The 20,773-nt window shown below is 37.8% G+C and overlaps 2 protein-coding genes across 5 annotated transcripts in view; both read right to left on the bottom strand.

Annotated features, from left to right (window-relative positions):
- LOC139717977 (1-phosphatidylinositol 3-phosphate 5-kinase-like) overlaps positions 1-1,723 on the bottom strand; it is a 90,950-nt gene extending 89,227 nt beyond the window's left edge. For all 4 annotated transcript variants that reach the window (XM_071629460.1, XM_071629462.1, XM_071629461.1 and 1 more), the window contains exon 1: positions 297-1,723. In XM_071629460.1, coding sequence (XP_071485561.1) covers positions 297-1,678 — 1,382 coding nt within the window. In that variant the 5' untranslated portion in view covers positions 1,679-1,723. The remainder of the gene's footprint in view (positions 1-296) is intronic.
- LOC139717934 (1-phosphatidylinositol 3-phosphate 5-kinase-like) overlaps positions 1,678-20,773 on the bottom strand; it is a 99,375-nt gene continuing 80,279 nt past the window's right edge. Inside the window, exons 14-20 of the mRNA XM_071629419.1 lie at positions 8,734-8,990; positions 6,880-7,017; positions 5,636-5,740; positions 4,779-4,919; positions 3,885-4,008; positions 2,591-2,685; positions 1,678-1,992 (exon numbers count right to left, since the gene is read on the bottom strand). Coding sequence (XP_071485520.1) covers positions 1,678-1,992; positions 2,591-2,685; positions 3,885-4,008; positions 4,779-4,919; positions 5,636-5,740; positions 6,880-7,017; positions 8,734-8,990 — 1,175 coding nt within the window. The remainder of the gene's footprint in view (positions 1,993-2,590; positions 2,686-3,884; positions 4,009-4,778; positions 4,920-5,635; positions 5,741-6,879; positions 7,018-8,733; positions 8,991-20,773) is intronic.

Raw genomic sequence — 20,773 nt, 5'->3', positions numbered from 1 at the left:
TATAGTATGAGAGGGTATTTCAGAGAAGTTTAACTTTATTGCAAATGACATTATTTTTTGCTAGCTAATTAATCTCTGATGCAAAACTTTATTGTATTGTAGGATTCCCTTGTCTCAGGAGATATTAGGATTACTGTCTCTCTTTTTTTTCTTTGTTTCAACTAATATAAAAATATCACCCAAATGATAAATCTCTTTATAGCTGAGAGTTCTTGTTCCTACCTGCATCATGCATGATGTACAATAATGTAAGCCAGACAAGATTAAAAACCTAATTAGTTGTGCCAAAATCTTACTTGAAGCAGTATTTTTCCAGGAACATGCCGAGAGTGATATCGTTGTGTCCATAGTACTTCATGGTGACAATCCATGGGTGGATGCAGTGGCCCATGTTGCTACTAATGTGATGTGAAAAGCTACTGAACTGAAGCAGTATTTTCTGATGCCGATAGGGATCCAGGCAGTCCTCCATAGGGAAGTGATGTTGCGTGTCAGGGTTGGTACCACTAGCCTCCTCACCTCCTTTCCTAGCCAAGAGGTACTGCTGTGATGATGTTTGTGGTATCTGCCCTGCTTTGTGCTCAATGGGATCTGTTACAGCATGAGTTACTGCAGACCCACTGATGGCAGAAGGCGCCTTGGGGATGAATCGACCTCCGCGAGCACGGAAGTCTGCTAGGAGTGCCCTTGTGGACTCTGACGAAAAGTCCTCGGTCAGTTGGAGGCATGTAAAAGGGTGGGGCTCAGCGATGTGTACAGAATGGATGCGGTGAGTGCAGCGGTCAGTTGACCAATAGACAACCTCGTCGATGTCATTGTCATCACTCGGGGCTGCTTCAAAGGCCTGAGAAACATCAGAAGGGTTTTCTCCCAACTTGGCAGACCAGTAAATGTCTGGCGGAAAGAAGGCCCAGTTTGGGGAAGACTTTCCCTCCTCAGTTTCAAAGTAAGGTAAAGGAGAGGTCAGGAAAGGTGATATAGTGAGAATAGTGCTTCTACAAGCTTTGCTGAAGGCACTTTTGTCATCCTTCTCTCCAGAGTTTACTTCATCCAAATTTGCTACATCTACTTCTTCAAGGTCTTCATCTGCAACTGCTTCCTCTGCCTCACTGTCATTATCATTTACATCAAAACTAAAGATCTGCTCATCTTCTTCCTTCTCTGTGAGTTTCTTCACCTGGGATGCTTCAACTTTAATCTCACTGCAAACTGTTCCTGTTGGGACAAAACTTTGAGGTTGATTCTCCCCTGAATGTGAGACTGACGACATCATGCTTGTGTGGTTTGCAGAGTCTCTTTCAATGTCTACCTGCACAAACTCCTTTAAGAGATCATCCTCAGGGGAAGGCTCATTAAAAAGAACATTCTCACTTGTGGTTCCTCCTACCATAAGAGCAACTGAATCTGATTCATCAGATGTCTTTCTTCTTCCATCATCTTCCTCACTAGCTATGTTTCTCCTCCCAATGTTAGAACCACTCTCTGCTTCCATAGCACTACCAACGCCCTGGTTTTCTTGGTCCTTCCTGGTTCCTGCCGTGTCTCCAGGCTTCTTGCTGGAGACAGCCACGTCACTTCCTCTCCTGCTGCCTACAGCACTGCTGCTTCCACTTCTGCTCTCATCACCACTGTTCTTCTCTTTGCCTCCTCCACTGTCTGAAACCACCACTTTCCCCATCAATATCTTTTGGACAGTTGCCTTGAAGCTCCTCTTGGCAGATGGGGCAGCCAGGGCATTGTTTCTAACCCTGGATCCTGCCCAATCTTCTTGGACTGTTCAATTCTGACAGCCTTTATGACTTCCTGGATGGAACCAGTGTCCTGCAGGGCCTCCCTACTGGGGAGGCCAGATACAGGTGAAGGAGGAGAGTTAGGGGGGCTCCCAACTGGTGAAGGGGTGACTGGAGGCATGGCAAACTCATCCATGAGGTAGGATGTCTCCAAGATGGAGTGGTAGACAGCATATACCATCAGGTTAAGGACCCTCTTCACCTGTGAAAACAACAATACATAAATCAGGAAGTGCATTGATGCACATTTATATATGACCTGATATTTCAATACCCTGAGAAAGTTATGACACAATCACACCATGAAATATGTCAAATAGGTGATCTGGAAATATGCAAAATTAGGTTTATCTATGAATTTGAAATTCTATAGCTCATCTATCATTCAAAGTGTAAGACCACTTTGTGATCTTTCCTGAAGTATTTTCCTGTAGTGCTTCAATTTTATCTTTCACATTTAAATGTCTTTTTCATACATGCTTGACTGCATGTAAACATCCATGCCCATTTTCTACAAATTGTGTTTGTCTGGTGGCCAGTTTTCATACTGTTGCTGCAGTAGAATTTTGGATATACAAAGACACAAATCATACACCATTGGAAAGATTACAGACTTATAGTTTGTTTTTTTAACACACAAATAGAACAAACAAATCAAATGCATAGTTTACTACTACTACTACAATACATAGTTTACTACATAGCTAATATATTTGCACTGGGTCATGCTTTTCTGTATATACAGTGTATGTCCGAAAGCACTTTTAAAAAGACAGATGACATGGATTCTTTGGAGTCACCTTGGAGAGTTCTCGCAGGCTTCCTCCTCTGAGAAGCACAGAGCAGCCGAGGTGACCAGCACAGCCATCAAAGAACATCAAGGTCTTTGTGAAACCTGTTCAGGGATACACACAATATTGGAATTGATTAATTAAGCATTTTTTTATAAAAAAGAAGCTTAGTTTGTATATCATGCAGTCCACTCAGAAAAATAAAAAACAAAAACTCACAAATGTGAGCATCCCTTGGTGCTCATTTAGGGAAAAAATGAAAACAAAAGCATGCTCTGTATATACAAGTGGAGTCTACACTAGGTTTAAACCAACTACACAACCTTCAAAACAACAACACAAAACTAATTTTTTCATGCCCTAGAATTCTACTATTGAATCGCTAGCTTTCAATCACCAACTTTTATTTTTTTCTGATCCTAGAAGTCCTTCAATCATTAACCTGACCTGATACATTATATCTGTCCTCTAAATGTAGTTTCAGCATACATCATCCCCTGAAAGCAGTACCTGTCGTCATTTTGCATTGTTTGTGGGAATACACTGAGAAAATGTATAGAAACTTCAGCAACCGTTCAAAACAAATCTTGAACAATTGCACTTTAATCATTCTTTCTTTTAAAAAATACAGTGAGAGTTTTGTCAAATCATGCTGAGAAAGAGAAATCCACTTTTACAGATGATATTGCCATTTAAAATTATTCTCAATCATATTTCAATAAACAGGAGGAATGGTTTTATTCATTTGAAAATAAGTCATATCAAATTACATGCCCATCACTTCAGAGGACATTGCATAAGGCCAAATCCAACATTTGATATTAAAACAAACAAGTCAAGAATGCAACCCCATTTCCCTCTCTCACTGCCAATACATGTATGCACACATGTTTACAAAAACAAAAACAGTGTGACCTCTGTTATCCGGCCATCACAGAACCAGCACCTGTCTGGCTAAGCGATAAGATGCTGACCCAGTGGCAGCTATTGTATACGATGGAATCACAACAACGGTGTAAATTATGCTAGCATACACTTAAAATTATATTATAGTCTTTTTTCTCCTGGAAATTGAAACATTTACATGTTAAATTCACAACATGTTTCTGTAGGGGATATTATAGGTAAATCGTGTGAGTTTTGTAGGAGTTTTGATTGAGGGAGAAATCACTTTCTTTTTTTTTTCCTTCACTGTGTTAACACATCTGGATGACAGAGAAGTCTGGATAAAAGATGGCTAGATGATCAAGGTCAGACGATACAATAAACAGAGACAAAATATCATTATGAAGACTGAACTCACCACCTGGTAGATTGTATTTCTGCAGATAGAAGGATGAACAAGTTCCTAACTTTGCAGTAGCCACTTGGTCTATTGCTGAGATACTAGTGCCTTCTGTCTGTCTGGCAATTCGTGCTAGAACTCTCTGTTTAGTACAAAAGGCAAACAATCACAAAAATTCTATTTTTCATACCTGGTCATAGGAGTAAATTTATTTTTTCATAATATTCCCTGCAATAAAATATTTCCCCTCAAGCAGGAACACAAACACTCTCAGGACTGCCACTTCATGTTACCTCAAACACCTTGAGTGTGTAATTTAGTTCCTGGCTGTGCTTGCAGATTTTATAGGTAGTAAATAACTGACTGCCAAGTATGTCTTGTTAACATTAGCTTTCACTTTTGAAATATTATGTCCCACTTTCACTTGTTTTGATTGTAGAATTGTTAACAAATATATCAGGGTTTTGGGCTTCAGACTTGAGACCAAGACAGTGCTTTACAAGACTTGGTCATCTCTATCAAGTATCAGAGTCAAATTAATCATAACTCTATAAATCCCTACATCTTGATTAAACTACACTTAAAATAGTACAGATGGTAGCTGCTGCAGAAACAAATCTGTTTCAGCACTGTTTTTATCATGTATTTTCCATGGAAAATTTTGATTTAGCTGGAAAATAAACACAGAAGGTCCCTTTATTTCTAAAACTACACGACCTAGCCGTTGTAATGGCAGCTTAACAATCTATCCATCATTAATACTGCATGATTTTGCAGCAAATTTGTCTTCCTATTTATGTTTGTACAGGTGGGCCAACATCAGTAAGAAAAAAAGGATACAAACTCAAACACACACAAATCAAAAACAATTAAACCTAATGCTGTTTGCAATGTGAATGAGTGGGCACCTACCGGCTTAACGTTAAGAACCACTTTGACTCCACAGGCCAGCAAGAAGTCTTGGGCAAGCCGAGCCACTGTTTTCTCTACCACCAAGACAGATGGCTTCATGGCCACTATCTTAGATACACAATTTTTCAGGTACTCATGTTCCTGATAAGAGGAAGATGAAAAAAAAAGGTTAAGGTTGGGGGGGGGGGGGGGGGGGGAAGAGAAAACACAGGAGCACATCATTTACTGTGATATGATTTCTGCATACTTATGGCAAAACTGAGCTTTTCACTTGACATCTAAGAGATAGAGCTACAAACAAACCCCCAAAACCTCTGGTAGGAATTTCATCAAAATTAGACAAAAGAGGAAGTTGTGAAATTTTAGAATTTTACATGTTTTCTAGACAGATTGACATTAGTCACATTGGTCACAGAGGTGATATTGTCATGGCTTCACAAATCTCCTATTGCTTTGTGTCGAAATGTTCAAATAACTTCCTCTTTTGACACATTTCTTAACAGCAGAAATTACAGAATTGTATTGTAAATGACTACAAAATCGAATATCAATGTCGAACGCCATTTTTTCTACTGTCACACCAAAGAATATGCGGCGATATCATGAAGTAATTGTATCACACAATCATTTAGAGTACATGAGGTACTTGCCCTAATTAAGTTCATTCAACTGCATCAGCTGACCTCCCCATCAGAGCAGTAACCACTTTGCCTCTTAACACTCCACTGCTCCTTTGATAACATTTTTCCAATCCCAGTAACTTGGGCCTATTGACATTTAGTACTCTCAACTATATGATGCACAACCACTCAACTGTGCAATCTCTTGCACGTTTTAAAGTTATTCTTTGACTATACCTGAAGAACGAGAGGTTCAAGAGAGGCAAACTTGTTCTGCACACGCTGGTGTTCAATAGCTGCTTGGAGGAGTAAAATGCTGGGGTTATTCTCCCTGGATGCCATCTTTGGTGGAAAAAAATAACAAGAGAATCTAATTAGATATGACTAGTAATTGGTGTGAATACAATAAGTAGGAAAAAAGCCAAATTCAGACAAATCCCCCCCCCCCCCAAAAAAAAAAGGTTTGTCAATGAGTTCAATAGTTAATCTTTATAAAAAAAAAACCCCCCCAAAAAAAACAACAACAATAAACAAACAAACAAACAAAGAACAAGGAACATATATCTTGGAAAGATGTCTTCATGAATTAGCCCTTCCCCCCCCCCCCCACCCAAAAAAAAAAAAAAAAAAAAAAAAAGAAAAGAAATAATAATAATGAAAATCATTTGACATAACCTTCTGCTTAACCCAAGAATAATAAGTATTTGGCATCATCTACCATGTACAGCTGCAGTTAATGCAAAAAGAACAACCCTTTCAAGGAGGCTGCTCTACCCTTCATTTAAAAGATGCAGTCCCCCCTCATATTTTGTATAGTTGAATTTTACCCATATTGTATTTACTTGTACAAGACATGCCCTTCATTTTTTTTCTGTACATTGATTATTGCTTTGTCTAAACATAATGCCTGCACTTCACGGCATGCCTTACAGCTATCTGCCTCAACCACCACTGAAGTAAATCTTCTCAAGTCAGCTGCTAATGGGATTGCTCATAAACATCTTCACAAACACATACCTACATGATACTACTCACAATAGTGAGATTTACTGTGTAAGAAGCATATTTTGCAGTGTTTTTCAAATTTTCAGCAATTTTGTAAACTGATTGACGTTGGTGAATTAGCAACTCAAAAAACATTGCCTTATGTGATACCACTGATTCGTGTATCCTTTCCGAGAGGAGAGATTGCTAACTTTTCTCATGAAAAATGACGACACTTCTTCTTCGTTCAGTCAATGTGCTTCTTGATCATGTATTCAGCACCTCATGACATGGTGTCACAAGTCCCAATTCAGGAAATAACACACTCTTGAAATGTATGGCACACACAGTATGAAAGAAATCCATGGTCTGCACTGCACATCTTGTCATTATTATCTCCTCACTTCAGGAAGAGATAGACTCAAAAACTTGTTTCTGTAAAATAAATGAAGCAAATTGGTATTTTTGTTTCCCACAGGTGGTTAGGTAGAAGGTACCTTTTTGTGAGCCACATTCTTGGTGCAGATAGTTCCCTTGTACAGGCAGCATTCCGACCGTGCTCCTCCCGGCACTCTCTTGATATGAACATAGTACCTGATGTCCATGATGTCACCCTCGGTAACATTTGGTTTCACCTACCATCAGATCATATGTTAGAGGCTGTGTACAGTTCTGGTCGAGGTGAGGATTTAGCTTTTAACATTTTGCGAGATATTCAGAAACCACTCTATGAGATGTCAAAGAGCATGCAATTCTACGGGGTATCAAAAGTTTATTTGATGAAAATCGGTTTTGAAATGGCTGAGATATCCAAAAAACAAGGTGAAACAAAGAGATTCTAATAAAGGCGTGGCCTGTAGCCTTTTATTATTATCACTTTTTTGGATATCTCAGCCATTTGACAACCAATTTTCATCAAATAAACATTGAATCCTTTTTAAAATTACATGCTCTTTCATATTTCATAAGAGGTTTCTCATTATCTCACTTAGGAATGTTCAAAAAATAAATACCCACCTCAACCAGTACTGTACAGTCCTTTTAAAGCAAGAAGTGATGATTTGTTACATCAGAAAAACGATACCCCAAAGAAACCAGTCCCTTACAGCTAGGGGTAATAAGAAAATGCATTACAACATTCACACTACAAAAGATTTGGTATATGTAATGTTGTAACATTCTCTTGTTCAGTATCTGTGATGCAAAGATATACAGTGCAGAATAAGGACTATTGTCTTCTAGTTTAGAAAAAAAAAAATATTCCACAGTGCAAATGAATATATAAATTCACAATTTTTAAACAATCATAGGACAGTGAAAAAAAAAAATAAATTGTAATCATCAATGTATTATAGATTGGCCTTATCATTTTTTATTTGAATGCAAAGTTTGAGCCCAGATACTCATTCCACTGAAAGATATTTCAATCAAGCATCATGATATTGCACTGGGTGCCAATGTCAATGACAGATGTTTTGCTCATGTAGAAGAAAGAGTACTTCTGCAGGGTTCGAAATTGGCGATGGTCCGCTGGCCATTGGCCACCCAAAATCATGTCGGACTAGCTAAAAATCATAAAATTCTGAAGTAACTATAGTCCGTCTGGCTAGCCAAAATATTGCTTCAGTGTCAAAATTTATTCTAAATAGTCCGCCTGGCTAGTTTTAAAAAAAGCTAGGTGTGACCCCTGTTCTGTCACCTGCTTCCTTTTGCCAAAGCAGGGCAGTATCATGATCCTACCTCTTTACCACTGAGGCATTAGGGTTTGGTATTAGCATCTGGAAAGATTTGTTGTTGGAAAAGAACAGAGGCCATTTAATGTAAGATTCAATAGATATTACATTGACTTGATCCCTTTTCTAAAACCTCTTGTGGCAACAAATGAGAATTATGTATTCATGAGATCATGGCTGACTTTGGGATATTGCAACAAATGCACATATTGAACCATGATAGGGTGCTCTAGTCATCCATTGTGAAGAATTGCTGATGCACCTAAGGATGAATATCATTTTCTATCACGTCGATACCTATTTTCACATAAAGAAATGTCACCACCACTGCTTATGATGCAAATATTGACTCCATGACATATGAAACAAGTTAGCAGTATTGGGTTGCTGTTTTTTTATTTCTTTTGTATAATCCAGATCTTGTTTCATATGTCTTGATGGTTGGCCCTATGAATGATTTTAACATTTATGACTGCTCCCCAGCCTTACAAGTCTTACCCTGTGAAAAATAAAAGAAAAAATTCATTCATAGAGTTCCCATTGACAATGACCATACAGCTAATTGTGACCCATGAAACTTGATCATGGTAAATAGCAGGGATGCATGTGAGTACTCACCAAGGAGCAGATCTTGGTGGCAAGAGACCAGACCACCTCCTTCCAGGATGGATCCAGTCCTTCCTGCTGGAGCTGCTGGTCCAAGAAGGAGCCCAGGAGCCTATTAGCCTCTGTTCGTAATGTGTCAAGAACTGGAGAGTTGATATCATCTTGGCTGGACTGGCTCAGGCTCTGAAAATCATAACTCCAGGGGATGGGTGGGGCAGCACTGGGTGAGGGATGGCTGATATTAGGAGAAGTTTGGTGGAAGCTGTCGGCTGTGATTATGGAAACAAGACACAAAACAAGAAGAACGATAAAAACCAGTGATGGCAAGTGTTGATGTTCTACCTGCAAAATGGCAACAACTAAACCACTCTCTGGTCTCTATAATGTCTTAAATACACATCAGAGTTTAAAGGAGCTACATTATTACATCACAATGTAAAGCATGCCATATCCTGGGCAATATATCAAATCCTGTAACCACTCTTCTGTGATGACTCTGATACCTCATTTCTACTACAGGAGGGTTTCAGAACCTCCTTGAAGAAGTTCAAAAGCCCACTTGAAGAGGCGGTCTCTTGTCTGTTTATACTGCTCGGGCTGGTTTCCCCCAAGCAGGCCCAACTGGCTCTAAGCTGTTCCCACGGTAACCAAGTTCCCCTGCAATACACGATACACGGCACAGGCTTTTGTACTTCTTACATACATGTAACTGCAAATGTGATTAAGCATAAAAATGTAAAAGTTGTGCTGCGCTTATCAGTGGCACTTGGTCATGACGGCTGGTTTGCTTATGTTAGCTGGCAAGACCTTCAGTGATAATTTGCTTGTTGGTAAAAAAGCGGCTTTTCAAACCCTCTAGTTTGTATACTGCAACAGGGGCTCTTTGAGGCTGCTATAGCAGGCTCTGAAACCACCCCCTATAGGTGGTTTCAGAACCTGACCTCACTTCTTCTATATTGGGTATATAAAGCAAATTGTCTGTTAAGGAAATAAAGTCTGTTTAGTTGGAAAGGAGCTCTAGGCACCTATTCTTAACCCAACTGGAACATACATATTTGAAATTTACATGGCTAATGTCAAGTTTCAGGTACCAAATATGATTTACACCAACAATATCTTACTGGAGCTATTGCTTCGCAGTGGATAAGACCACATACTTTCATTCCTGAGGTCCCCGCTTCAAGTCTGCTGCAGCAGCAGTAGTGCTATTCTGCACAGGCACTTCATTCTTCTTATTACTATCAGAAGGTAACCTACCTCCTTCCATTCTGAAGATGATTGCAAATATCAGCCATTATTTTTGGTGTTTCTCATTGTCTACAAGTACTCCTTCAGAGGGGACTTACCAGTAAAGCTGTGGGTCTAGTGTTTGCTTGCATATACCTATACATTTGATTTCCTTCTTGGTGGCCATGTTTGACAAATCCACATTCAAACTCAACTTAAGTCAACTCAAAGGGGCACCTGTAAGTCAGATTTTGTAACAAATAGTACATAATTGTCTGTAACATAAAGCTCAGGTATTTATGTGCAAGCCATGGCAATGTACCTCAGAATTCATCAATGATAAAAGATGTCAAGCGACAGTAATTGATTCAGTCTGCCATTCTCTACAGATAACAGACTTTGTGCCACTCACAGTCAGAGACAGTATGGCCAAAACTTAATCAGGCTTTATTTCATAGAATCTTGTGGTTCAGAAAATTTGACCTCAATTGATTTCCTATGTGTGGTCAAAGTTTACACGATGCATTCAGTGTGAAATTTCCATGAATCATAAGGACACACTTATTCAATATAAAGCATATCTGCAGAAGGAAAAATTGGTGACATCTTAAACAGAGAGACAGAGATTGAGTTCTGTCAAGTCTTCATGTAAATCAGTATTGCCTGAGTTGTAGCTTTGATGTTCCACTTGAAGAGTTTGTTCGCAAAAAAACGATAAGTCCATATTTGCCAAATGGAGATATTTGCGATTAAGGGACAAGAAAAAATAAAGAGAATGATAAGAAAATTTTTGCTTCTTTTGAACATGACTTCAAAAATGTACCTTTATATGTTGTCACTAATATATCATTTTAAATGGTATTACTTTGTACTTTATAACAGAGACCGTACTTCAAAACCTTCAAAAATGGACATCGATTTTTGCGAACAAACTCTTCACTTCCACTGTCTTGTCACATCTGAGCATTACGGACACTTTGGGAGCTAGGTGTGAAATGTCTCTTTCCTGGTTGTTGCATTTACACAGGAAGTCTGGTGGTGTGTGTATGTGTGTATTAGACTATGTTTTGTTTGTAAAATTAAAGGGGATGGCTAGTAACTGATCAGTGGGAATCAGTGGGAATGCTGGGGATGATTGCTCCAATCCTTGTGGGATTCATTTAAGAGTACATTATATATCTCTTGGTGTGTGAAAATTATTTGCTTCAGAATGGCCTCATATTCAAGTAATGTGCAGTTTAATGTTTCCAGGTTAGGATGCCTGTACAGTGACGGGGCGCTCGTTAGCGGGCCGTTAACGATCGTCCCGTCACTGTACGGGACCCCCCAGAATCAGAATCAGAATTCCTACCGGAATCCACCATATTCACCTAGGCAATGGGTCAAAGTGCAATCTTAGGAGCTATAGCTACTGGTACATCTCGGTTCAGTAATGTAAATTTACCCTTATTAGTTTTGTGTGTGAAATGTCCCTAGTGTCTGCTTTTTCAAAAGATGTATTTATTTCTGATCTCACTGCAAATATCTGGGTCCGTGATCAGGATTGCCACTTGAAAAACAGTATTTTGAGTGCAATGAGAATGGCACAAATGACACTTTCAGCTTACTTCTAATGACTTTATGACCCTGTTCCCCATGGATAGATGGGACAGCCAGCAAAAGGGGGGGGGGGGCAGAGGCAGAAAAAGAAAAAAGTCATAAGCAGAGATGGCAAGTCTGTGAAGTGGCTGGGAGTGAGATCCTGTGAGGGAGTGAAGTGACTGAGTGGGGGAGGATGTGGTGGGTGGGTGGGGTGGGGGGGGGGGGGAGGTCCCCCTCCCATGGTAGAGAGATTTTTTAATTTGGGATATGAAATTATGAGATTTGGTGCATACCTGTTATGCACCAAATCTTATGATTTTATCAATAAACTGGTTGTCAGAGAATGAAATGCAAACAGGACATTTTATGATTTATATGCTGGATTTAAATTTACTTGTACCTCTCTGTCACTGATAGCAAGTATATTACGCAATCGATGCATTTATACCTATTTTGTGGTCTTTTTTCTTTTCTTCTTTCTTTTCCTTGCCATGCCCAGAGGTGTGAGAAAATGGATGCTGGGGTGTGAGCATGAGATGAGGTGCTGACCCTAGAGGCATGTGTCTCATGCCAGAGGCATGAGCATTACATTCAAAAGCTTTTCCTCTGTGTGCGCAATTTTTTTTTCTATGTGCCTTGAAGAGAAGTTTGCATATAATCAACCTAACTCCTGCCCTTTAGACATTTCTATGTGCCTTGAAGTTAATATTTTTTAAGGAAAAAAAAATCAATTCATCAAGAAGGTTATTAAACAAAGTGTGGGGAGAACAAAGTATGAATAAAGTAACTTTCCATCCCTATGTGACTCCATAATTGAGAAGTGTGAATACACATCAATCAAGAAGCACAGGGTCTTTCAATAATATATGGCTGATACAAAGCCTACTTAATTTAGCATCTCTTTGCCACACATCAAACAATGAGGATCTGAGGTTGCATTTTTTTCCTCTATACTTTTTTGCTTTTTCTTTTTGCACTCACAGCCATCAACAGATTTGATTTCAAATTCCAGTCAAATTGATCATCAAGGATCATGGTTAATGTGTGTGTTTAAAGTGTTCTTGCATAAATTATAAACACAAGAGTAACAAAATATTCTGCAGTAGCACTTGCTTTGTGATGGCAGTAAAATAAGTTCTAAGAAAGAGAAGTTTGCATATAATCAACCCAATTCCTGCCCTTTAGACATGCACACCTCATCAGCATATTACAAGTTTGACAAACAGGCATAGGAGTTCAGTAAACACACAGACTATTGAAATGATGGCAGCTTGGGAGTTGGCCATTGCATTCGATGTTGGAGTTAACAGTCACTGTATCTTTCATACAAAGCCAGTGAGCAGTCCAGTCACAAGCCGGCTTGATTCTGGGTTGCATGTATTGTCTTCTATCTTCAGGACTAATGATATTGCATTATGTCTGCAAACAACCTTCTTGTCGTACACTTGACAGGCAGTAGCCTTCTTTTACAACTGATATATTTGAAATTTCCCTACTTGAAGCTCCTCTTAATGTTCAACTTACGTACAATGCAGTTAATAAAAAGAGAAGCTGCAAGCAAAGGGGGGTATATGTGTCATGCTTCTTCTTCTTTAGGTCTGTTCTCCTCTTTTTTTTTCTTTTCCTTGCGCTGCCTTTTTCTACCTATCTCTGATTATTGTTGATTCTCACTGTACCAGTTCTGTAAATTATTTTCATTCTTTTTTTTTCATGTTTTGTGTATACAGTGTATCATTCTTACACATTGTAAATTCGGGACCCTGCAGCCCTGCAGCCAATCCCCCGTTTCTTCATTTAAGTGTACTTATGTGCAATGTATATGCAACTTGTGTGTATTATTCTTTTTATCTGAAGATGGAAATAAAAACAAACGAAACAACAAGGGTAACGCAAGACATTACTATATGCATGTGATTTTAGACCTGTGTATTGATACGTAAAATAAATTTGATTTTAGAGAAAAGCCATCACCAAACCTTTTTTTAGAAACTCCTTATCATCCAAATGCATCAAATTTTTCTGCATTTCAAAACATATTTGTAGATCTTCTAATGTAGATTTTCTAATGGGAGGTAGTTTATAATAAAACTTGCTATTTCTGAAAACCTGTATTTTTGTCTTGTTCAAATATCAAAGTCATTTTATTTTGTGTCATTTTAGCTCTGCACTCGCTGCTGGATAGTTGTGAATTTTCCAGGATCACGTGTTGACAGGTCACATTTGTGCAGGTCTGGAAGCGAGTAAAATATGCTTAAAAAGAATCGGGACAAAAAAGTGATTTTTCTCAACTGTTCCCTTGAGACCCATTCTTTCCAGTCTATTTCTTCTTTATAATATTGAAATTCATTCATAATATTTACAATTCAGGCTATGGATTCACTGCTCCTTGCTGTCTGCATTGTTCAAATTAAATAACTCCTCCGGTGTCTATGTGCCATTCTGCTAGATTGCAATTCACTGCGCAATATTATACAAAAGACATGGCATTGGTCGCCTATGGTTACGGCATTTGTACTCCAATAAATATCCTGCCTGCTCTATTGAAGTGGCCTGCAGTTCTCAGTAAAATTAAACTTTAGATGAATATTTGCATTCTACTTTATATTGTACCCAACACCTGCAAGGCAAAAGTCACTAGCTCTTGCTGAATGGACTTGAGACAAAATCTATTTGGCAGGCAAAAATAAATATGGAACTGGAAACTCAAACTGAATTCAATTTCAAATATACAGATCTGGATAATATTGTATTTGGACTATTCAAACATGTATATATTAGCATTCAAATTCAGTGACAAGGATGAATAATTGTATATGTATTCATAAAATCTTATTCATAGTTGTTGTCATTTTTTTTTTTTTTTGCTTCCACTCATGAAACAAAACAGTCATGTTTTTAAAGATGAATCCTACCTCCATGTACATTCTTACTGATAAATCCTGTATCTCTTTATACTATTTTGGCAGACTTACATTTACTACAGAGAGCAGACTGCTCACTGTCATACTTGAGCAGTGATATTGTGAATATAAAATCTTTAGAATTAATCAATTCCCGATCACAATATGATTTGAAAAGAAAGCAAAAAATTGTATGTATGAATGCATGTACGTATTAAAATATGTGGCTTTGATTCAATGGGTAATATCTTAGATGTAAATGTTTGCCAGGTACCTACTTATAGTTTCAATCAAATTTTTATCACACAATTTCTTATCAGACAAACAAATATAACAATTACACAAAACAGCACAAAACAAAACACCACTGACAAGTATATCTGATAATTCACAATCTTTTTTTATTCAAGTATAGAACTAACAAGTTGTCATGCCGTGACACCATAAATAAAATGTATTCTTGCTTTGAATCTGAAAGACTGGCAAGACAGCAAGATCAAAACTGAATCAAGCTATTACTATTTCAAAAAAAGTAACCAGTAAAGAGAAACTTATCACTGTCTTTTCAGGAAAAGTAACACAAGCTTGAAGTCAGGCTTTCTCCTTCAGAGGCTTTAGAGGACAGATAAAATGTTAACTCATAAATTCATTAAATCATCAAAATTGCTGCTTCTGTTGAAATCTCATGAAAACTAGATATTTTTGTACTCCTCATAATCACTTACAACATGCAACAGTTATCTCTTGCAGAACAATTTTTTGTTTCCTTTGTGTTTTACATCATCTATAGAAATATATGATATTTTTAATGAATTCAGTCTCATCGTAATTTCTTTGTTGTTGGTTTTTAGACTGGTCAATACCTGATCTCATTTGCATATTTATCACTGACAAATATGGACATTTTACATTTGGCATCTTTGAAAGATGGAAATACTTGGCAGACTTTATGAAGCAATTGTAGAATTCATCTCTAGAAAAATATAGATTAACAACTACCACAAGAAATGCTATTATTCTCCATTCTGATATTCCAACAGCTTTGGACAGGTAAATAGGGCAAAGATAAACTAGATGAAGCAACTTCACGCAATTTGCACATTTTAAAGTCAATGTAGGTCTGAATTTGAAGTCAAAGATAAAATGACCAAATACTGAACACAATTTCTAGAAATAACACTAATGCTGCTGTACGGGTACACAGCTGACAAGAGTAAACAGTAACTTTATTTACACACTCCAAGTAATGAGTGCAAGTAATAAACAATATTGCTAAACAGACATCATTAAGTAACTTTTTTTTTTTTGCATTATTTCAAATCTGGTTTTCCAGATTTGGGGGCCAAAAGGTGCAGTTACAAAATTGTACCATGGTTACTCTTGGAAAAAAAAAATATCCTGCATACCTTTACATCACAATCACCATGTGGGCCAACTTTCTTCTGTAATACTTAAAAACTGGTGAAGAAATGCCATCTATGAGGCTTTTTCCTGTTTTGCGGGTAATAATGCACTGTTACTATGGCAATGCATTTCCACTATTCTTAAAGGTTTGTCTCGCACACATTGCAGTACACATGTGTGTCAATTTTTTTCTTAAGTGCACTAGAGAAAAATTGCAGACTGCAAGGCATTTCCCTGATTTTGGCGCCATAATGCACTTTTACCATGGTAAGACACTCACTTAAAAAAAGTGTGTTATACAATTTTGTAATGATTTTGCAAGTATTTGCATGAATGTATTGTTACCATGGCAAACTCCTCGGCCATTGTTAAAAAATGTGTATTGCATACGTTTACATGAAGTTTAACATACGTGTCAAATTTCTTATGGATGTCTTGACAAGTGGAGAATTAGTTTGACCACTGATATTTGCTACAGACCACCCGACAGACATACCACACACCGATTCATAATATACCCCCATCAAACTTTTTTGACAAGGGTATAATGATAATGACTAAAGATGAATGAAGCTGTAAACAGCAAGAATTCTTCCTTTTTTCACAGCTATAAAAATGATTACAATTTTAATAACGATTACACCATTTCCAAAATATGAGTTGAGAAATTATCAGGATTGCATAATGCAAATACTGCTGAGACTTAAAGGATCCAATCATGTTTGATTTCTGTCTCATACAAAAATTCTGTACTACATGAATAATACTATCACTCTATTCCATCTCCTGCACATGCCACATTTTGAAGAATCCATATTGCCTCCATAAAACACTTTTCTTTTTAAATTTGGATTTGTAAAGCATTTACAATGTCTTGATTCAGATTAAAATTGACACCAATCATTTTCATGAAGTACACAAAGCTGTGTCCATGACAAGCACACACTAAAGATCTGTTGGTAGGCATTGCGGTAATGTTTGTTCATCCACACATACAGGTAAGGATTGACTGCTGAGTTTCCCAACAAGAGCACCTGCAGAGGGCGGTAACCATAGACTGCCCATGGGCATACAATCTCCAGGATGTGGGTGATGCAAACTGGTAACCATGAAAGCATAACCAGGAAAGTCACCAACATGGCAATTCTTGTGATGCGGATTTCCTCCTTGCTAACAGGACAGTTTTGTCCTTGTATGTCTCCCCTTTCCAGATTACAGTTATGAACTCTTCTGCGAACATTGCGAACCATGCTAAATATCCGGTAGTATGCCAGTGGTACTAGTGGGAGGAACACTGAAGCTAGTGCCATAAGAATAGTCATGTACAGCCAAGAGTTGAAATCAGCTGGATCAAAGGAGCAAATTGAGAAAAGGGGCACAAACAAAATCTGCCCAAATCCAAATTCAGGCATGACTACCAACGGAAGGGTGCCAAACCAAGTGAGGAACCCATAGAACAGTATTTGTCTCCAACCAAACAACTTTTCATAAACTGCTGAGGACTTTGCTATTTTTGTGTATCGCTGAAGAGTTATCAGTGTTACAGAGAGCAGTGATATGCCAGCTGAATATACCAGAAAGTAGTTGAAAATGTGACATGTAACAGTACTGTATGGCCATGCTTCATAGTACGTTTGGACAAGTATCCATGGCAACAAAACACTTGTCACCATGAGGTCCACGAATGACAAGTTAACAAGAAAGAAGTTGTCACGTCTACGGAGGATAGGTGTCTTTATGACTGCTATTAGTGAACATACATTTCCAAATGTTCCAACAACACTGAGAAATAGGTAGACTGCAAAGTACACTATTCCTTGCCATGAAGTAAACATGTTGAACAATTCTGATACAATATTCACTTTGACCTTTCAAAGCATCAAAATGACAACACAGTGACCAAGATCATTTCATGAGAGCTTAAGCAGCTTCCTAGTGTTCAGAGTACAAAACTCATCTCTTTAATAGCCATGCAACTTATCTTTCTAGTCCTGAATCCGCTATTTGTGCAGGAATTTTGCAACACTGACATATCACAAAATATAAAGTACCTCAGGATGTATTTTCAGGCATAGAATCAGACTTGATATTCACCAGCGATCTAAATGTCCACTTGTGGAGGGCTACAATATATGGAAGAAGAACTACATTGACTTTACTAGCTTCAAGGTAGCTCTCAGACTGCATGTAGTTGGAATCCAATTGTGCCTTTGTCAGCATCCCTTGTGATACTAGTGAGCTTTAAATTTGTGAAGCTAATCCTACGATGCAGATATCATGCAAATTAAAAAAAAAAATTGTACTGCACATGCATGAGACAGTTGTTCCCACTGTCCGACCAGAGGGGTGACACATCATACCCATTAGCACTGCACATCTTGAGCTTGCTATTCTGTTGGTTGAAGAACTGACTAGCCAGAGACACAGCTTGCACATAATTTTTTTTTTTTCCCAATGAGATGAAATGGAGATCCTCCACTTGAACAGCCAGTAGTTGTATGACTGATGTTAATGCTCAGGTCTAGAATAGCTGTCCATACTTCAACTTGTACTGATTGCTAACCACAAACTGACACCAAGTCTGGTTATTGTGCCTCAAGCACAGCTTTCCATTCTGCACCTCAGGAATGTCAAAAATGGAAATTTGACTGCAACCACAAATTCTTGAGATTCTGAAGTAGGATGAACAGCCAATGGTGACCAATCCTGCGGAGACTTAAACTGCAAACAAGATTTCTATGTTTGAGCAATGTAGCTGGCTGTGGATGGTATCCTACATGTCATTTCTAGTCTGTGAAGATGCTTCAACACCATGACGACAATAAAAAATCTCATCAGAGAGCAGATCCAAGGTGCACAGCAGTCAATGTCAAATATCTGTGTACTCCTTCATGCCATATTTATGGACAGTCAATGGAAGGCAAACAAAAAGTGAGACAGGCTGCAGAGCTCAAACATGATTTTTTTTTTTTTTTTTTTTTTTAACAATAGTGGAACTGCTCACTTGTTATGACTCCTAAATGAAAGACACTAAAAAACAACAACACAATGTCAGCTTTCTGTTCTCATTTTGGCAGGGATGCAGTCTCATCACACATTAATATTGCCACAACATGAGACAATGAAATTACCTTTCATTACTGCAAGCCCTCACATGCCTCCACAGTGACAAACCTTTTTGATTCAGTCATATCACACTTGAATATTCACCCCATATCACCAGCTCCAATTCACTTTCAAGGAGACAATTACCGGTAGACTGTTGCCTGCATGCTGCTTAAAAGGAAATGCGAGGCAGAGATGCGATCCTCCTTATTCTCTACAATGCTTCCTTTTGGGATGAAAATTCTATGCTGATGTGACAATACAAATGCAATTAAGGCTGGCATCATTCAGAAGGGATGAGACAGCACAAAGAGCATCAATGTGAGCATCTGTGAGGACCTCACAGACATCAACAGGAAGCTCCTTCAAGATGCCTTTCTTGCCAGCCAAAAAAGAGACAGCCACATTCTCGCTGCGTGGTCAGTAGACGGAAGAATCCTGGTCTCTGTCAAAACATCTGGAGGAAGGACGATGCGAAGGCAAATCCACAACAAGAGCGATCTGGATAGAATGTAACTCAGCTGAGCTTTTACAGGTAGAATTCTTTTAATTGTAAATTTACATATGATTATATACTGTCACCACACCGGATTTTATAGTATTACAGCTGCAATATGATATGTACTATTTCTCCAGGCATCATCTTTTGTATTACCCTTTGTTTAAACCCTGTGCTTTTTATATATTTTTTAGCTTCTTTTATTTTAACATATTAGATTTGTTATTGTTTTAATGTCTTTTAAGTCTGTACATGAATGTGTTATTTGTCATCGGCAAATTGATTTTAATCTGGATAATAGCAATGTGCAATGCCCAAACTGTTATGGTAACTTCAACCAGCATATTCAAAGTGGATATTTTGAACATGATTGTAGTTATTATCTTCCAATGGACTTTGATAATCTTGTGGATGATTTAGATACGACTAATTATTTATCGATATGTCATTTTAATTGTAGAAGTATAAAGAAGAATTTTAACTATATGGACACTTTTTTACAAACTTTCAGACATAGGTTTTCACTCATTGCTGTATCAGAAACTTGGCTTAAGCCACAAGAATACTCATCTTGCCTACTACCAAATTATGTATTTATAGATAATAGACGTAATGATAAACGTGGTGGAGGAGTGGGTTTTTACATATGTAGTGAATTAAAATTTAAACGAAGACAAGATTTGGAATTATTTGATGAAAACATTGAAACAGTTTGTATTGAGATATGCTGTCATAATGAAAATATTATTGTAATGGTTGTATATAGGCCACCTGCTGCATCTATTTCCCAGTTTCTGAATGCCCTAGAATTGCCTTTTCATAAGATTATGAGGGAAAAGAAAAACTGCTGTGTGGCTGGTGATTTTAACATTAATTTACTTTCATCTATGTCGTTTTCTGATTCCTTTATTGATATGTTTTCGTCATATTCACTTTCTCCGGTAATCTCAAAACCCACTAGAATAACAACACAGTCATCTTCACTCCTCGATAATATTTTTATTAATAAGTTAGAGAATATTGTTGTCTCAGGGATATTCACATGTGATATAAGTGACCATTTACCGATATTTGCTGTTATAAGATGCTGTCGTAAGAGTAATACAGATCACAACAGATTTCAACGTGTCTTTGATGACTCCTCCATACAGTATTTTTGTAATATGCTTCGAACTTGTAACTGGGAACACGTTGTAAACAGAAATGGTGTGGATGAACAATTTGAAGCCTTTCTTGCCAAGTATCTCTTGTTTTATAATGAGTGTTTTCCATTGCAGAAGTGTGTACACAGATTGAAAAAGAAGGATAAACCATGGTTTAATAGTACACTACGGAA

This window comes from Diadema antillarum, unplaced genomic scaffold (genome assembly GCF_040938485.1).
Source record: "Diadema antillarum isolate AM-2024a unplaced genomic scaffold, OU_Dant_1.0 scf00000086, whole genome shotgun sequence".
NCBI lineage: Eukaryota > Metazoa > Echinodermata > Echinoidea > Diadematoida > Diadematidae > Diadema > Diadema antillarum.
Note: the sequence above shows the minus strand (reverse complement) of the source record. Positions and strands in the feature narration are given on the sequence as shown.